The sequence below is a fragment of the Leuciscus leuciscus genome (genome assembly GCF_965113295.1).
Source record: "Leuciscus leuciscus genome assembly, chromosome: 10".
Taxonomy (NCBI): Eukaryota; Metazoa; Chordata; class Actinopteri; order Cypriniformes; family Leuciscidae; genus Leuciscus; species Leuciscus leuciscus.
In genome coordinates, this window is record NC_138734.1 from 42,604,624 (window position 1) to 42,624,150 (window position 19,527).

Sequence of the window (19,527 nt, forward strand, 5' to 3'; positions counted from 1 at the left end):
CATCTGTGAATCTTTTAGTTTCCATGTGATTTGTTGTTTTGTGAGATTTAGTTACAAAGGACAAAAGACCACAGTAAATATTGGTGCAGAAATTGCACGGTGGGAAAGTCTAAAGGTTCAGAAGGGAATGAACAGTGATATTTTTAAAGATATTTCGTTCCTGCAGTTAATGTTGTCGCAAAGGCAAATTTAGGCAAAGGACACAGCGGACTGATGAAACTATTCACTATTGAACTGTAGAGCTGGTAAGTCCCGCCCATCCGTAAAACCCCACTGGACCTCTAGGTTGAAAAATCGTCAATGCAAGTGAATGTGAGAAAATAATTATTTTCTGGTCCTGTTTGAATTGTGCCATGAATGTGAACATATGTTGTCTGTGAATTTTTTTTATAATTTTTCATGTTTCGAGTTTGACAGTATATTGTATGATTCTTTGGCTAGCAGTTGTGGAAAAGACATAACGAGAAAGACTACATGTCGCCTATGTGACGTCACCCCATAACACATTTTCCCTCCACTTGTCAAATCACGGTGCTAATGCTAATGCTGCGATAATCTATGGAGACAGATCGAGATGCCTGTGTGTTTTGTACCCAAATGTCACCATTCAAACCAAATGGGCTGTTCTTTCTTCAGATTCCCGTCTGATGTAAAAACTAGAGTTGTAGTCCACAAAGTGCTCTCACACAAAGTCTAACCGTATCAAACTTCTACCCGCTAAATTGTAGCATTCTTCACACGAAAAATTTTATTAAAAATTCACAGACAACATATGTTCACATTCATGGCAAAATTCAAACGAGACCAGAAAATAATTATTTTCTCACATTCACTTGCATTGAAGATTTTTCAACCTAGAGGTCCAGTGGGGTTAGCGGAAGGGGCGGGACTTACCAGCTCTATAACCTTGAATTTTTTTTGGGGCACACGATTTCTAAAGAGGGATTACATCCAGACCCTGATAATGTAGTTGCTGTCGTTCATGCACCTGCTCCTCATGACACGGCCTCACTGCGCTCATTCCTGGCCCTTACGTCTTGTTATATAGTCAATTTCTACCTGACTACGCAACAGTGGTTGAACCCCTGCGTGAAGTTTTGAGAACCTCCACTGACATGAACTTTCTCTGGATTGATAAGGCTGATCAAAGTTTTACCACCCTGAAGACACACTTATCAAAGAGCCCCACTCTAACTCTATTCGATCCCTGACTGCCAACTTGCGTGAGTACTGATGCTTCTGATTACGGTGTGGGAGGAGTCCTTTCTCAGCTACACGCTGATGGTACTGAGCGCATAGTGGCATTTGCCTCCCAAACTCTTTCGTCAGCTCAAAGAAAGTACACGACTGTGGAGAGGGAAACACTGGCTTGTGTGTGGAGTATTGAAAAATGGAGGACGTATCTCTGGGTTAGACATTTAGTTTAGCGCATTGACCACCAAGCCCTTACAACGCTTCTTACATCAAAAGGCACAGGTAGAGCTTGCATGCGAATTGCTAGGTGGTCAGCCCGTCTGTTATGCTATTCCTATGACGTTGCATTCCGCCCTGGGAGATACAACACAACAGCAGACTGTCTCTCTCGACTCCCCTTACCTGAGACGAGTGAACCAACAGATGAACCAGAAATGGTCGCCACTGTTTCTCACTTACTTGCTTTGTCAGTCTCTGAGTTCTCTTCTGCATCGGAGAGCTACCTCCAGTTAGCCTAACTTCGTGCACAGATCAAGAATGGCTGGCCTAAAAAACAAGAAGTCAGTGAAACAAGAACTAGAACCTTACTCAGAACGACAAAACGGCCAAGCCTTCACCTGCACCTCTCATACCTGTGGAACTACCCAACGGGTCCTAGAAGTGGTGTGAGATTTCTTAAACAACCAGCTTGGTTGAAGGATTTTGTGTTAGAGAAATAAATAGATGCAATGTTGCTGAAATAGTCCATGATTCAAATCCAGTCAATTGTTGTTTTGGTTGTTTACTTGGATTACTTTTAACGTTATTAAGGCACTCCTTAAAGAAAGTGCTAGGAGTTAATAAACCATTTGTTTTGCTAATATAACTTGTTTTATATAAAGAGGTAAATTGTTTCTTAAAGTATTCTTTAATTCTATAATACTTAGTGTATGGAATATAGAGTATGGTATTATGTTGTAATGTTCGAAGACAGTACCCTAACCAAAATGCTTCAAAGAAAAGGGGAAATGTTGTGTCTGCAGAGTTATTGTGTAGTCACTAGATGACAGTGGAAGGAAGGAAAAGAAAAGAGTAGAAAAGAGAAGAAAGAAATACACACTTGTGTCTGTGCTTGCTTCTTTATTTTATTACAAAATGTACAAACATCACAATACATTTACATGTTTTATATGGTTGTATTAAACGGTACATAATTTACAAATCTGTACATACGTCTTCTGTTCTGTTTCAGATGTAGACTTCAGATGTAGACCAGACTTGGTCTTATTTAAATATTGTTCTGTTCTTGTGTCATATATGTATGTTAATTTATATATAGCTCCTGTAAAACCACAACAAATTCCTTGTGTTTTTGCGCACACTTGGCAAATAAAAGCTCATTCTGATTCCGATTCATACACTGAAAACGACTGAAGTTTACTATCAATGTTGTGGATTTATATTTGTTTATAAAAAATAAAAAAAATAAAATAAAAAAAAGCAGTAGCTATGTAAGCTAACAGAACTGTATAGCAGATGTAGATATCAGTTACAGTGGGACCTCCTGCAATAAATCGATTCTGTTTGCTCTTTGTGTATTAGGGAAAGATCTGGCTCACCTGAGTCCAGCTTAGCGTCTATGAGGAGTGACCGTTCAAAAGATGGTGGACTGCCAAGCTTCAGTGAGAAAACAACATCTACCAAAAGGTATTTCTTGTGTTTCTTGTTGGTCACATATTTACTGTGTTAGAAAGTATTTCAGTGAGTATCATGAAACTTTATTTACATTAAAACCTTTTTCTGAAATGATCAGTGTTGGATAGAGGTAATCTGCTGTTTTGATAATTGTTTGACCAAATTATAAAGACATCTGTGAATCTTTTAGTTTCCATGTGATTTGTTGTTTTGTGTGATTTAGTTACAAAGGACAAAAGACCACAGTAAATATTGGTGCAGAAATTGCACGGTGGGAAAGTCTAAAGGTTCAAAAGGGAATGAACAGTGATATTTTAGAATATATTTCGTTCCTGCAGTTAATGTTGTTGCAGAGAGACACAAATTTAGGCAAAGGACACAGCGGACTGATGACACTATTAATCAGTTCCTGGCTACTTTACAGGAGCTTTCGGTTGCATGTGATTTCGGAGAAATGAAAGAACAAATGTTACACGACCAGCTTGTGGAGCGAGCAGCTAATTCACTCATTCGGGACAGACTTTTACTTGAACCAGACCTCACGCTGACTAAAGCTGTCTCAATAGTAGTGCAAATGGAGACCGCATTAAAGAACTCAGAGATTCTTTCAGGTACTTCACAAGTACGGGCCATACAGAGTCACCGGAATGTAAAACAAAGGGACAGAAAGACAATACCTTCCCCTTCGCCAGATCGGTCAGTTGCCAACGCGAGACAGCGGCGTTCATGTTACCGTTGCGGATCCAACAACCGTCTGGCTAAAAAACCTTCATGTCCAGCCATCAAAGCAGTATGCAATTCATGTGGAAAAATTGGGCACTTTGCCAAAGTTTGTCGATCATCACAGAAACAGGTGCGTGAGATTGTTATACCAGAGTTCACTGTATTATACATGAATGATCCTAAGACGGTGACAGACAAAATTCTCTGTTCAGTGCAAATTAAAAAAAATTATGGACTTTGTCAACCAGTGGAGTTAATTGTGGACATGGGCTAATCAGTATCAATACTGCCCGAGAGCATTTACCGTAAACATTTTGCTTCATGCACCCTCAATCCAGCAACAGTAAAATTAGTTTCTTATTCCAAAGAGATTATTCCAGTGCTGGGCGGTTTTTCTACAGATGTCTTCCATGATGGTAGTACAGCAGCGGGCACATTCTACATTGTAAAGTCAGGCTCACTTTGCTTGGAATGGATCTGCTGAAAGCACTTCATGGCTGTATTGAAGGCGATACTGTGATTGCAAATGAGAATTCTGAAATAATGGCAGTGCATACTGCAAGTGGATTCATACACAAAATGAAAGTGAAAGGTTTGTTTTGTTCCTATTCAACAAAAATTGAGAAGACTGCCATTGTCAGTTAGGCAAGCAGTTTCAGATGATCTGAAAAACCTGTTGGAGCATGACATAATTGAACGGGTGGATGCATCTCCATGGGTCTCCCCAATTGTAGTGACACAAAAAAGGAGGTGGAATTTGCATGTGCGTTGATTTTAGGGAGCCTAATAAGGCTATAGTTGTAGATAGCCACCCCTTGCCCCATATAGAGGAACTGTTGGCAGAACTGCATAGGCCGACAGTGTTCTCAACCATAGACCTGGCCTCAATATATCACCAGGTTCCATTGCACCCTGAAAGTTGAGATTTAAAGGGCCCCTATTATGGATTTTTGAAAATGACCTTTCATGTAGTGTGTAACATAGCTTTCAAAAGTAAGATTCGACTCTGAGTCAATTAAATTAATCGTTTTTCAAATGAGTCATAAGCCGTTTCGTTGTGACGTCAAGACCAAACATTAGAATATTGCCCGCCCACTTATTGCGCACGCAGACACCAGGGAAACTTGAACTTCAAACCAACAGCTGATTCCTGTGGATACTGGACAGCATTATGTTAAGAAGACGGCGCTGTGCTCTATAATGTGAAGGTAAAGCCAGTTTCTTTTCTCTGCCCAAGGACGAGCATGTGAAGACTCAGTGGTTAAAGTTAATCTTTTCCACGATATCACAGCAGTATAATCCTAAACGTTTGCTGTGTTCCCTTTATTTTACTGACGACTGCTTCTCAAATCTCAGAGTTCAATGCAGGATTCGCAAACCACTTGCTCTTGAAAGATGATGTTCAAAATACTTCGTTTTGAGTTTTATATTGTGTAGGTCTCCTGCTAACTGGCTAATGTTATTACTGTCTTACTGAAATACTTCTGCTAATCAGTTGTGGGCCACGATTACCTATAACTGTGTCTATTAATGCAGATTGCCTGTCGTTCTCACTACTTTGAGGAAATATCTGTTTTACCAACGTTTATGTTACATCAGGTCATTCACTCTAGAGCTTGGCTAATATATGCACTTTTATTGATACAGTTTCCACGTGTTCACCGCAATATATTAGAAAAATACTCTGTAAATAAATTAGTACAAGTAAAATAATCGGTTTGTTGATGGACATGCACTTGTTAATGCTGATGGTGAGGAATTACAGTTGCAACATCTCATATAATGTACCTCAAACTGAGTAGTGTATCACTGAGAAACGTCCTGCTCGAGTCTTCCTTGTGATGGAGGTTTGAGTTGAATAACTAGTTCTTCCAGTGTTTCATCATCGGACTCGTGCTCGCATTGATATGGTAAAATCGACGTCATTGTTCGTTACTGTGTTTAGTTTACGGTGTAGGAAGCCTCAGGACAAGCAGAGCTGACGTTGTTATGGCAATGGGCGGTTTTGTTTTCGATGTGCTGTACACGGTAGGCCAATCACAACAGACTGAGCTGTCTGGCCAATCAGAGCAAAGTATATCGCGGAAAGGAGGGATTTAGAGAGATTGATTCATTTGACGAGTCTTTTGAGAGTCATTGAAAATGTTATGGTGTGCAAATGTATATTATTGATGCATGTAAACATGTTGTAGGAGACTCCACAACAACATTAGGAAACTTTAAAATAGCAAAATAGGGGCCCTTTAATGGCATTTATTACCCAAGACGGGCTGTTTCATTATTAACGTGTCCCGTATGGACTGGCTTCGGCCAGGCCTGCTTTCCAGAAGTTGATGACGGCTATACTGCACAGATTGCCAGGTGTTCAAGCCTACTTGGATGACCTAATTGTTTGCGTCGACACAGAGGACATCCATGACACTCACATAAAAGCTGTACTTCACTGTCTGAACAAGGCTGGTCTGAAACTAAATATGCATAAATGTAAATTTGAGCTGCAAACCTTGAAATTTTTGGGGCACACGAATTCTAAAGAGGGATTACATCCAGACCCTGATAATGTAGTTGCTGTCGTGCACGCACCTGCTCCCCATGACACGGCCTCACTGCGCTCATTCCTGGCCCTTACGTCTTGGTATATAGTAAATTTCTACCTGACTACGCAACAGTGGTTGAACCCCTGCGTGAAGTTTTGAGAACCTCAAAACATAGTGGCATTTGCCTCCCGAACTCTTTCGTCAGCTCAAAGAAACGAAGAACTGGCTTGTGCGTGGAGTATTGAAAAATGGAGGACGTATCTCTGGGTTAGACATTTCTTTCTGCGCACTGACCACCAAGCCCTTACAACGCTTCTTACATCAAAAGGCACAGGTAGAGCTTGCATGCGAATTGCTAGGTGGTCAGCCCGTCTGTTATGCTATTCCTGTGATGTTGCATTGCGCCCTGGGAGATACAACACAACAGCAGACTGTCTCTCTCGACTCCCCTTACCTGAGACGAGTGAACCAACAGATGAACCAGAAATGGTCGCCACTGTTTCTCACTTACTTGCTTTGTCAGTCTCTGAGTTCTCTTCTGCATCGGAGAGCTGCCTCCAGTTAGCCTAACTTCGTAAAATGAAATAGTCCATGATTCAAATCCAGTCAATTATTGTTTTGGTTGTGTACTTGGATTAGTTTTAACGTTATTAAGGCACTCCTTAAAGAATGTGCTAGGAGTTAATACACCATTTGTTTTGCTAATATAATTTGTTTTATATAAAGAGGTAAATTGTTTCTTAAAGTTATTCTTTAAAGAAAATGGAAAATATTGTGTCTGCAGAGTTATTGTGTAGTCACTAGATGACAGTGGAAGGAAGGAAAAGAGAAGAAAGAAATACGCACTTGTGTCTGTGCTTACTACTTTATTTTATTACAAGACGTACAAACATCACAATACATATAAAATTTTTTTTTATGATTGTATATGCACAGTACATAATGCACAATTCTGTATATAAATCTTCTGTTCTGTTTCAGATGTATACATTATTATTTATTTCTTCACTTGGTCTTATTTAAATGTTCTTCTGTTTTCATGTCATATATGTATGTTAATTTATAAGTATGTACCAAGAGCTCCTGTAAAACCACAACAAATTCCTTGTGTTTGCACACAAAATAAAAATAAAAAGCTCATTCTGATTCTGATTCATACACTGAAAACGACTGAAGTTTATTATCAATGTTGTGGATTTATTTTTGTTTATAAAAACTTAACTTAAAAAAGCAGTATCTATGTAAGCTAACAGAACTGTATAGCAGATGTAGATATCAGTTACAGTGGGACCTCCTGCAATAAATCGATTCTGTTTGCTCTTTGTGTATTAGGGAAAGATCCGGCTCACCTGAGTCCAGCTTAGTGTCTATGAGGAGTGACCGTTCAAAAGATGGTGGACTGCCAAGCTTCAGTGAGAAAACAACATCTACCAAAAGGTATTTCTTGTTGGTCACATATTTACTGTGTTAGAAAGTATTTCAGAGAGTATCATGAAACTTTATTTACATTAAAACCTTTTTCTGAAAGGTGTTGGATAGAGAGGTATCTGTGACATCTGTGGATCTTTTAGTTTCCATGTGATTTGTTGTTTTGTGTGATTTAGTAACAAAGGACAAAAGACCACAGTAAATATCGGTGCAGAAATTGCACGGTGGAAAAGTCTAAAGGTTCAAAAGGGAATGAACAGTGATGTTGAACTGGCAACTTTTCTTCTCAACAGGTGGGGACACAAACACAACTTTTAAATAACACAGTTCACATTTTAGTTTAATTTACAACATAAACGATTAACCATGTTAGTATTCATAATTATTGTTATTATAATTTTTTGGCCAGTTACCTGGCTTTTAAAATGTTGTACATTGTGCCTTTTGAAGAAAATTCAGCACCTTGCATATGTGTTAAAATACATTAAGGGATAGTTCATCCAAAAATGAAAATTCTGTTATCATTTACTCACCCTCAAGTTGCTGAACAAAAAAGTTTCTATGCTTAACAAAAAAGATGATATTTTGAATAATGATGAAAACCAAACAGTTGTTGAGCCCCACTGACTTCCATAGTAGGGAAAAATATTATGGGAGTCAATTGGGACCATGCACTTTTTAGTTATGAACATTCTTCAAAATATCTTATGTTGAGGACAACAAAGAAATGTATACGTTTAGAACAACTTAAGGGTGAGTAAATGACAGGATTTTCATTTTTGGGTGAATTATCCTTTTAAAAAGACAATGTTTATTTGCTTTGTCACGTGAGTTGTGTGATAATACTCTCTTTGGCTATTGGACTGTGACATGGATGTCTTCAGTCAGTTTTTACAGAGATGAATCACTAAGGATGCTTGCATATACCTTCATGAAATAAAAAAATACCCCATAAGAAATAAAAACAGAAAACACTGGTAATGCTGATCTTGAGAATGATCTTATATTGTATACATTTGAAGCTCCTTATCAACATACTGTAGATTTGTTGTGATGAATCCAGGCAAGTTTGAAGATAGAACCCACATGCAGCTTTGATTATAATAACATAAGAAAACAAAACAACAAGATCATGGCATGATGCTTACCGACAGCAATTACAGTGGAACAAAACTAGACCAAGACACACGGCAAACATGAGGGCTTAAATACACACAAGATTAATGACTAGACAAGGGACACCTCTGAACAATGAAACGATGAACCAATGACAACATGACACAACAGACAAGGGAACACATGGCTGGATCACATGACTTGAACAGGGGATCACTTGACAGACATGAAACAAGAACATGAAACATAACCAAATTTTGACATTTGTTTGCAAAAAAATGCTGTTTCCAGTTCTAGTTTTGTCTAATATTGCACATGCTGTATTTTATTAGATATACTATAAACAATGACCACATTTATTTTGCTAACAGGATTCAGTATGAGAAAAAAACAGACTTTCAGAGTTGCCGCTTCAAGAAGTTCAGAGAAAATCTCATCTGGGTCTTTCAGGTATGGAAAATATTGTTTTGTATTTATTGTTCAAATTTATATTATAATAAACAAATGGGTTTTTCAACAAATGTAAAATAGTGTATTTTTATTTTAAAAAAGACAACAAATTAATGTATTTAGCATTTCAGTTGTGTACACATCCACATGTCAATCATGACTCATATATTTGCATGTTGGTAGACAAGCAGCTTCATTAAACTTACAATTATATGTAAACAATATTTAGCAACTCTACAATTCGGTATGATTTGTAATTTATGTATGATTTGGGGCACAGTCATATTGACATTCTGTAATGTTAATATTTGCCTACCTTAATTCTGGTATGTGTGTTACATTTACTGCCTTTGTCTAAGAAGTTAACAGCATAATCCAGCAGCAGCAATGTGCCTGTAAAAATTGCATATAGGCAAACACTTGTTTGTCATTTAACTACGTACTTTCAATAATTGTACCTAAAATTATTGCATAAATAGTTTTCTCAAGCTAACTGGTGTTCTGCAGTTTTCATTTTTATTTTATATGCTATTTGTAGTTTCACATTATCATAGCTTCATTAATGCTTTTACTTCTGATGTCTGTAATTTGTTTAACCATATGTTTCATATATGGATGTGAATTTGGTTACATTTTGTTGTTGTACTCATCTTTGTTTTTATGCTTTTAGGACCTTGAGCACAAAATAATTGTATTCCTAAAGAATGAGCTGGAAAAGTTTAAGAAAATACTAAAAAAGGAGAACACCCAATACTTTGTGCAGGACTATATAGATGACATGAGTAGCATCAAAGAAGCAGCTCTTGATATCACACTGCACTTCCTAAAAATTATGAAGCAAGATGAACTTGTAGATACTCTTAAAGGTAAGAGGCTCATGACCATCTGTCATGTTGTCACTTAAAGTCAGAAGAGAAAAGTAGGATCAAGTATTTTTATTTCTTTTTGTGTTTAGATGAGCTTGTCTTTATTCATCAACGACAACTTAAATTGGACCTGAAGAAGAAGTATCAATGTGTGTTTGAAGGAATTGCAAAGCAAGGTGACTCCACACTTCTGAATGACATCTACACAGATCTCTATATCACTCAGGGTGGCAGTAAACAGGTCAATACTGAACATGAGGTGAGACAGATTGAGATTTCCAGCCGTGCTGAATCACAAGAGATACAGATTGAATGCACAAATTTGTTTGAATCACCTAAACAAGGCAAGAAGATCAGAACTGTACTGACAAAAGGAGTTGCTGGCATCGGTAAATCCGTCTCGGTGCAAAAGTTTATTCTGGACTGGGCCGAAGGAAACGAAAATCAAGATATCAGCTTCATATTTTCTCTTCCATTCAGAGAGATGAACTTAAAGGAGAAAGAAAAACAAAGCTTGATGAACCTTGTTAGTCAGTTTTTCCCAGAGATAAAAAGACTGGACCTTACAAGAGATAAATTCAAAGTCCTGTTCATTCTTGATGGATTGGATGAATGTCGCCTTCCTTTAAACTTTAAGGACAATGAGACGTGGCGTGATGTATCGTCACCAGCCTCTCTGGATGTTCTCCTAACGAACCTCATCAAGGGAAATCTGCTTCCTTATGCTCTCATCTGGATCACCACCAGGCCAGCGGCTGCCACTAAAATTCCTCCTGACTGTATCGACCGCGTGACAGAGGTCAGAGGGTTCAATGATGCACAAAAGGAAGAGTACTTCAGAAAAAGATTCACTGATGAGAAAATGGCCAACAGAATCATTGATCATGTTAAACAATCAAAGAGTCTCTTCATCATGTGCCACATCCCAGTCTTCTGCTGGATTTCAGCCACTGTTCTCCAAAACATTTTGGAGGAGAAAATAAATAATACAAAAAATCAGACTGAGGACGCCTCTATAACACAGCAGGAATCAAATACTGAAGACATTCCCAAGACTCTGACACAAATGTACACACACTTTCTCCGCTTTCAGATCCAGCAGAGCAGACAAAAGTATGATGGAGAAAACAGACCAGATGTTTCCTGGGATAAAGATGCCATCCTTTCACTGGGGAAACTGGCATTTCATCAGCTGGAAAAAAACAACCTGATCTTCTATGACACAGACCTGGAGGACTGTGGTATTGATGCATCTAAAGCATCAGTGTATTCAGGCATGTGTACACAGATCTTTAAAGAGGAAACTGGAATCATTATTGGGGCCATGTACTGCTTTGTTCACTTGAGCATTCAAGAGTTTATTGCAGCCCTATATGCACATCTTTTTCTAGACATCAGCAAGAAAAGTGTGTTTGTTCAAGAGTCTACAGAGCAGGAAAACAAAAATGAAGCCATGATTGATTTGCTGAAAACTGCAGTGGACAAGGCGCTCGCAAGTGACAATGGACATCTGGATCTTTTCCTTCGATTCCTTCTTGGTCTATCACTTCAGTCTAATTATCCACTCTTACGAGGTCTGTTGACACAGCAAGACAGCAATGACCAGAGCAACAAGGTCATAGTTCAGTACATCAAGCAAAAGTTAGAAGAAAATGTATCTCCAGAAAGGTCCATCAATCTGTTCTACTGTCTGAATGAACTGAATGACCAAACTCTGGTTAAAGACATTCAAACACAACTTAGAGAAGGGAGTCTCTCATCTGACCTTTCACCTGCCCAGTGGTCTGCTCTGGTCTTTGTGTTGATGACATCAGAAGAGGAGCTGGAAGACTTTGAGCTTGAGAAATTTAAGAAATCAGACGAGTGTCTAATTAGACTATCAGCGGTCATCAAAACCTCCAAAAGAGCTCTGTAAGTCTTTTACTTTTGTTTTTATCTGCTTTAATTCTTAATTGTATAACATATATGAATGTATACCATCTATATAGTTAATTTGTATCCGTAGGTTTTTTTATTTATATTTTTCCTCTAATGAATAAAGTGGAAATAGTCTAATTTGACTATTTTATTATAATTTTAGTATATAAGTATTATGTAGAAAACTCTGTAATCTGTAATTCGTTTGAAGACTAAATGACTGTAACTTGACATACAAAAGCTGTTCGGCTCTGGCTGCAGTTCTTGGATCAGATTCCAATCTGAAAGAGTTGCACATGAACAATAATAATCTGCAGGATTCAGGAGTGAAGCTGCTCTGCACTAGACTGGAGAGTTTAAAGTGTAAATTGGAGACACTTTAAGTTGTGTGATGTAACAATTAGAACAAAGGGAAATATTGTTAATTAATTGTGGTACATTTTAAATATTATTAAGAATTAACAGATATAACAAAGTTAATATCTGAATCGACTAATCTGTTCATCCAATGAACATTTAGTGTAATCAAGGTCAAGGTGTCTTTTATTAGTACCTGAGGGTAAATTTGTTGTGCAGACAGGAGATGGAGCAATCCATATTTAAAAAAAAATTGTAATAGCATTAAAACATACAGTAAATTCTTTTGACATAGTTTCAAAGTTATTTTCAAAATTCAATTTAGAATCTATGACTGTCCCAAGATATTTGAAGCCTTCTACACAATCCATCACCTGGTCTTTAATGGTTGTAGTATCATAACATGAAGCATGAGTTCTAAAATCTATAATCATGTCCTTTGTTTTTTTGGTTATGTTTAAAAGACTCATCACACCTGGTGACAAACTCCTCAAAAATAGGGCCATGTCCAGACTCATTGTCGTGTAGCAGTTACTCACAATTACTGTATCATCTGCAAATTTCAATATAGTACTATTTGTGTACTTACTTTGGCACATATAAGTGAATAGAATATAAAGTAAGGGTGAGAGAAAACAGCACTGCGGTGAGCCAGAGGATGAATATAATAAATCTGATCAAATGCCATTTACTTTCACCATCTGTGTTTGGTTTGTCAAAAAATCCAATATCCAACCTACCAAATTGTGTCTCATGGCTAAAATGTGAGGTTGGATAGTATTAAATGGATGGTTCGGAGTAAAATCACCCTAGGGTCCTTTGCACCATGACATCGAGCCAAACACCCCCCAGAAGCCTTTTTTTCCTTGGTTGAATTTTTTTTAAAGTTAGAGCTTATTTTGCACTATTGGCTCCAAATTTGTATCTCGTAAATTACCCCACTAATAATACCCAGAATGGTACCAAACTTCTACAGTAGTACAAATAGGTTCTGTACTCATAAAACGAGGCATTGGAAAGTTTGTAAGTACATCAGGAGTTTAAATAAATATTTAATGCCTAATGGCTCATGTTACCGCTAACCCGGACGTCGACGTCACTTCAGTGATTAGGGAAAAGCACGTAAAAGTCCTGGCAGAAAGCGATGCATAAGGATGTAGAGTAACGACACCCAGTTCCAGCAATGCACTAATATTTTGTTGGTAGTACCAGTTTATAACAATGATTAGTTAACACTAAGTTGTCAACACTTCGGAAAAAATAATAATTCGTTGTTACACTACATCCTTATGCAAGAAGGCGGCACTGACACAGATTACATTTTAAGCTCTTTATGTTTTGCCTCCAGCTAGTGCCGTGACGTAATTGTGATGTTGGCATTAAAAGGGTCTATACACTGACATAAACAGTACAGGAGAAGCTCACACAGTAAATATAACTCTCAAAATGGATCATTATAAAACATCATGTAGGTATGGCATATATTTTGTTGATGTTTGCTGAACATTCGATTCTGAATTAGCTTGATGGCATACTGCACGGTTAACATGGCTGAAGTTACACACTGTTTGAGAGACTTAATAAGAATGAAGATGCATTTATGAATTATACAGACTGAGCATTTTGGTATAAAAAAATAAAATAACAGCATGGCTCTGGTCTCCATGAATACAGTAAGAAACAACAGGCAATGTGCTAACGCAAAACAAATTTCAGAAAGGCAATTTGCAAATACCACAAAATATATATGAAATTGGATCATGAACAGTTGGTATCGATCCATCTCCATCACCTTCTGTGCAAATCCTGTGTTTTACTCACCCTCGTGTGCAAAGCAGTCTGGTGTAAAATGACATGCACATAATGTAACATTTACCTGTTTTCTTGGACACATTCCGTTCATAAATAAAATTACACCACTGCGTACTTAGTGGCTCAGATGCTGGAGTTTATGGAGATTCTTATGTTTATTATTACATAATGTTGACATTGCTGACACATATCACAAGCTCACGGATTGTAGGTGGTGCTGTCCTGCAGAGTTTTGCTCCGACCCAATTCACCATCCTTCACATAGCTTTAGTAATCCTGAAGATATTGAGGTGTGCTTGATTAGAGTTGGAGCTAAACTATGCTGTTAATAATTTATGGGGCTTATAAAACAAGGAGTGGGTGGATTTTTACCATTATAGGATAGTTGTTTAGACACTGTGGAAACACCTGTGTTCAAACTAATAAAAGTAAATTTTGAAAAAACCTCTTTAAATTAAATGGTAGCCTATTCAAAACAAGAATGTTTTGGAAAAAAAATAGCTATAAATATATTTGAATTATAAATAAAAACAAATTAGGCAAACAAGCCGAAATTAATTTAAAGTGAAACCGAATCGACATTAAGCTCAGAAAGAATACAAACCATTCCATATTCGATGTAACATTTGGTTGCTAAACTATTGTTCATTGAAGGTGACCTATTATGCAAAAATCGGCCCTGGAGTGTAGCTGTTCTGCATAGTTTAGCTTTAACCCTAATCAAACACACCTGAATGTCTTCAGGATTACTAAAAAGCTACTTGAAGGGAAGGTGAGTTGGGTCGGAGCAAAACTCTGCAGGACAGCAGCACTCCGGACTGACCATCCGTGAGCCTGTTATATGCCTCAGCTACGTAAACATTATAACTGATCTGTTGATGGCTGTAATAATTAACATAAGAGTCTTCATAAACTCCCATTTCATTTATGAAGGGAACGTGTCCAAGTAAATTCATATACCAGTATGTGAAAGTCATTTGACACCAGACTACTTTGCACATGAGGGTTAGTAAAACACAGGATTTACACACAAGTTGATTTTGAAAGATGGATCGATACCAACTTGTCATGATCCAATTTCATATAAATACTGTATATTGTGATGTTTATAAGTTGCCTTTCTTAATGTGTTTCGTTAGCAAATCTTGAATGTACAATCAACATTATAATGTAACGTTGATTCAAAAATATTACCATTGATTTATTTTTGTTAATTTCAACATTGATTCAGCATCAATGATGTAGAATCAATCTTAGTGTAACGTTGATTCAATAGCATTACCATTGATTTGTGGTTGAAATCTTAACATTGCTTCACCTTTAACTGGGGGTGCAACTGTGATACTAAAGCAGCATCACTTTGTAACGTTAATTCAATGCAATTACTTCAGTAAAAACTTGAGTATACCCTTGGTACTAATAAAGACACCTTCACAGTTGACCTAGAAAATGGAGCTTTTAACAGTCACTCTAAATTGTCTCAAATAAGGTTTGAATACTTCTTACTGATTAGATCATTTTATTACAAATGGCTCTCAGGATTCTCCTCCTGATTCTCAAGAGGCTCTTTTCTTCAGAGCTAACATCCATGGATATCTAGGGCATATCCTCGGGCTTGTGCATAGAGGCTCTAGGGAGCAACATACTCTCTAGAACGAGAGGAGTAACGTTAGCTCGACCTGAACATGTCAGTGTCAGCAAGCATGTAGTTCATCTCTGTGAGCACTCTCTCAAGAGTGAACCTCTCCAAAACAGAGACCTATAGCACCTCCACAGGGCTATGGGGAGCGGAGGCCACAGCAGAATGACTCTCGAGAAGAGGAGGCCTGCCACACTCACACCAATGTGGTCCTTGTTGACCTTGTAATCATTTATAAATTCTAAGAAATGTTCTAAGAAATTCTAGGAAAATTAAAAATGACATTTCGTGACGAAAAGGTTGTTGACCCCTGACCTAGAAAATTTAACTTTTAACTGTCACTCTAAATTGTCTCAAATAAGGTTTGAAGGAATACTTCTCACTGATTAGACAACTCATTTTAATACAAATGGCTCATTTAGGTTAAACTTAAACAGCAACTATATGACATCAAAAAAAACTATAGACTTTTAAACAGCAGTATTACTAATAGCTGGAAAGTAAAATTCATAACGATCAAATAATCTTTTCAGGTTGTAGCCTGCTGATCTCTTCTCTACTTCCCACAGTTAATATGGTACAGTTGTGTATCTTCATCATGTTTTGTAATATTTTATTTAGGCTCAGTAACTGTGATCTAACAGAGGAAAGCTGTTCAGCTCTGGCTTCAGTTCTCAGTTCAGACTCCAGCATTCTGAAGGATCTTGACCTGAGCAATAATAATCTGCAGGATTCAGGAGTGAAGCTGCTCTCTGAAGGGCTGAAAAATAACTGTAAATTGGAGAAACTCAGGTTAGATGATTTCTAACATATTAAAGGTTTCTGGGCCTTTAGTTTGCCTCTATATCCTATTTTTTCTATTCTCTAATTTGTACAAGAAAGAAATGATAATTCACAAACCATTTCCTTTAGGGCTTAAAATTGTTCAGGTAATTTTAATAATAACTGATTAATAAGCTGAATGTTATATGTTCATTCCTGTTGTAGACTTTCAAACTGTGGTATCACAGAAGAAGGTTATAAAGCTCTGGCTTCAGCTCTGAGATCAAACCCTTCACACCTGATAGAGCTGGATCTCAGAGGAAATGATCCTGGACAATCAGGAGTGAAGGAGCTCAGTGATTTACTACAGTATCAGAAGTCTCAACTCAAGACACTGAGGTGAGTTTAAAAAATATATATGTTAATGTGCAGTAGTTTTAAATAAAAATCTTTTAAGTTATAAACTATTATTAATCCGTCACTTTAAAAATAACGTCTTGGGTTATGACTGTAATCCTTGTTCCCTGAGAACAGGGAACGAGACACTGCGTCCTGAGACACTTTGGGGAACGCCTGAGTGTGACTGAAGTACTGTATAATCACGGCAATCGTATTGGCCGACGACAGCCATAACAGGACTAATAGTGCGACCAGGAAGTATAAAAGGGCGCCTAGAGAACATGCCATCCACTTCTTCGTCTGAAGGGACTGTGTAAGCAGACCGGAGGCATGGCGACAAGACGCAGTGTCTCGTTCCCTTTTCTCAGGGAACAAGGGTTTCAATCATAACCCGAGACGCTCCCTTTGAAAGAGAACTCGCACTGCGTCCTGAGACACTTTGGGGAACGAAATGCCCACGCTGCCATGCTAAGGGGATGTTTGCCAATCATGGCTGTGACAAGCACAAACACATTTACTACTGGTACGCACCAGGCTGTCAGAAGCACTACCTCCTAAGGCCACTGCCCGAGCTTCATGCTTTAATGAGGGAGCACCTTTGTGATTTCATACGAAGGACTTGACCCAGAGCCAGCTCAAAGGCCTGGACACAACAACCCCGCTTAGAGGGGGGTTCCTTTAAGGGGGTATGGCCCAGACCCAAAGGGCTCTAGCCTGCTACTTTTCAGGGGGACCAACGTCAACCCCCATACCAGGGAGGCTATCATGCTCTATCAGCTGAAGCCAACAACCTGCTTTCTTTGAAGAATGAACCTGACCACAATCTCTAAATAGAGACGGATACCGCCTCCACAGGGCTATGGGGAGTGGATGCCTCAGCAGGATGACTCTCGAAGAAGAGGAGGCCTGCCACACTCACACCAATGTGGTCTCTAGTGTTTTCTCTTACAATGTGGGAAACAGCTAAGCTCAGATATACACCACACAGAGCTCAGGGAGCGAAGGGCCTACAAAACAACTCTCTGTTATGAGAGAGAGGCCTCTTATCTAACTCAACCTGCAAAGACACTGCTGATTGCATGGAGCTCTGAGGGATGGAGGCCTCAGCAGGATGACTCAAGAAGAAGAGGAGGCCTGCCACATGGAAAGCACCTAAGCTTTGATACCCTACGAAGAGCTCAGGGAGCGAAGGGTCTAAAGGAAAACTCTCTGTTATGAGAGAGAGGCCTCTTCTCTAACTCTACCTGCAAAGACGAATCTGTTGGGCTTACTGTATGGGAGGCCCAGAGAAGGCCAACAACTCACAAAAGCACATACAGCTCTGAAAGGAGGTTCATGAACCAGACTGCTTACATAAACCATTGGTGACATAGCTAGCTTAGCCCGGGACACACTCAACGGCCAGCCACCTTCTTCAGGGGAGGTGCTGGCGTCTGTGTTTAGAGCAGCCTGATTCTCAGGAGGCTCTTCTCTTCAGAGCTAACATCCAAGGATATCTAGGGCATATCCTCGGGCTTGTGCATAGAGGCTCTAGGGAGCAATATACTCTTCAAAACGACTCTCTGGAACGAGAGGAGTAATGTTAGCTCGACCTGAGACTCAAAATACCAACTCTCAGCGTCTGACAGTGCATCCTCTCCCAGCAGCTCACCCTCGTCAGCCGCTGAGATGTTCTCTAGACGCCCTTTTATACTTCCTGGTCGCACTAGTAGTGACGTCATGGCTGTCGCCCGCAAATAAGATTACCGTGATAACAGTCATCAGTCACACTGAGGCATTCCTCAAAGCGTCTCAGGACACAGTGCGAGTTCCCTTTCGAAAGGGAACTAAAGGCTCTTAGAAAAACTTGTGAAAATTAATTATATGGCACGTAATGTCAAACGTGTACTTCCTCTATCTCCAGGTTTTTGAGTCCTCCTGCAGATGAAGCCTGTCAGTATGTGAGAACAATTGTGGGTGATAACCCTTTACTCCTGAGAGAGCTGAATCTGAGTGAACGTGAACTAGGAGACACAGGAGTGAATCAGATCGCTGCTCTACTGCAGGATAAACACTGTAAACTCAACACACTGACGTGAGTATTTTACTTGATCTAATACTTTACATGTAAAATATCTAAAAAAATAACATTGTCATTGATCATAAAGAAAGTTTTAAGATTAACTGAAGAGTGTTTCCTCTTTCTCTCTCTTCAGGCTGAATAATAACAGTATTACAGCAGAAGGTTGTGCTGCTCTTACTTCAGCATTTAATTCAAACCCTTCAAACCTGATAGAGCTGGATCTGAGTGAGAATAAATTAGGAAACTCAGGAATTGAGAAGATCTGTGTTCTGTTGGAAAATACACAATGCAGATTGACGAAACTGAAGTGTGTATTTTTATTTATCCACATTTCAATATGATAATATATATTATAGTTTTGAAAATTATGAAGATTATTAAGGCTAAAATATTAGTTGCAGTATTATTAAATATTGTACTAAGCACTGTAAGTATGAATTAATATGTAAATCTGTATTAATGAGAAATTCAGTTTAATAAGTTTATTATAAGTTATTATTGGTTCAATTTCATGATTTTAATATAAAAATTTGAAATTTAGTTTGCTTGTTTTTTTAGTGTAGAACATGCACAATTTTTGTTCTGTGTTCT

The 19,527-nt window shown here is 38.3% G+C and overlaps 1 protein-coding gene and 1 long non-coding RNA gene across 2 annotated transcripts in view; one reads left to right on the forward strand and one right to left on the reverse strand.

The window, feature by feature from the left end:
* Positions 1 to 19,527, forward strand: part of LOC309507893 (uncharacterized protein) — a 313,871-nt gene that overhangs the window by 202,628 nt on the left and 91,716 nt on the right. Inside the window, exons 56-65 of the mRNA XM_082182320.1 lie at positions 2,776 to 2,880; positions 7,461 to 7,565; positions 7,733 to 7,849; positions 9,044 to 9,122; positions 9,793 to 9,988; positions 10,078 to 11,899; positions 16,335 to 16,505; positions 16,701 to 16,874; positions 18,778 to 18,948; positions 19,070 to 19,243. Coding sequence (XP_082038446.1) covers positions 2,776 to 2,880; positions 7,461 to 7,565; positions 7,733 to 7,849; positions 9,044 to 9,122; positions 9,793 to 9,988; positions 10,078 to 11,899; positions 16,335 to 16,505; positions 16,701 to 16,874; positions 18,778 to 18,948; positions 19,070 to 19,243 — 3,114 coding nt within the window. The remainder of the gene's footprint in view (positions 1 to 2,775; positions 2,881 to 7,460; positions 7,566 to 7,732; positions 7,850 to 9,043; positions 9,123 to 9,792; positions 9,989 to 10,077; positions 11,900 to 16,334; positions 16,506 to 16,700; positions 16,875 to 18,777; positions 18,949 to 19,069; positions 19,244 to 19,527) is intronic.
* LOC309507956 lies at positions 103 to 7,454 on the reverse strand. The gene is made up of 3 exons (XR_014209320.1): positions 6,314 to 7,454; positions 891 to 1,309; positions 103 to 226 (listed from the first exon to the last, which is right to left on the reverse strand). It is a non-coding gene; the product is annotated as an uncharacterized lncRNA (long non-coding RNA).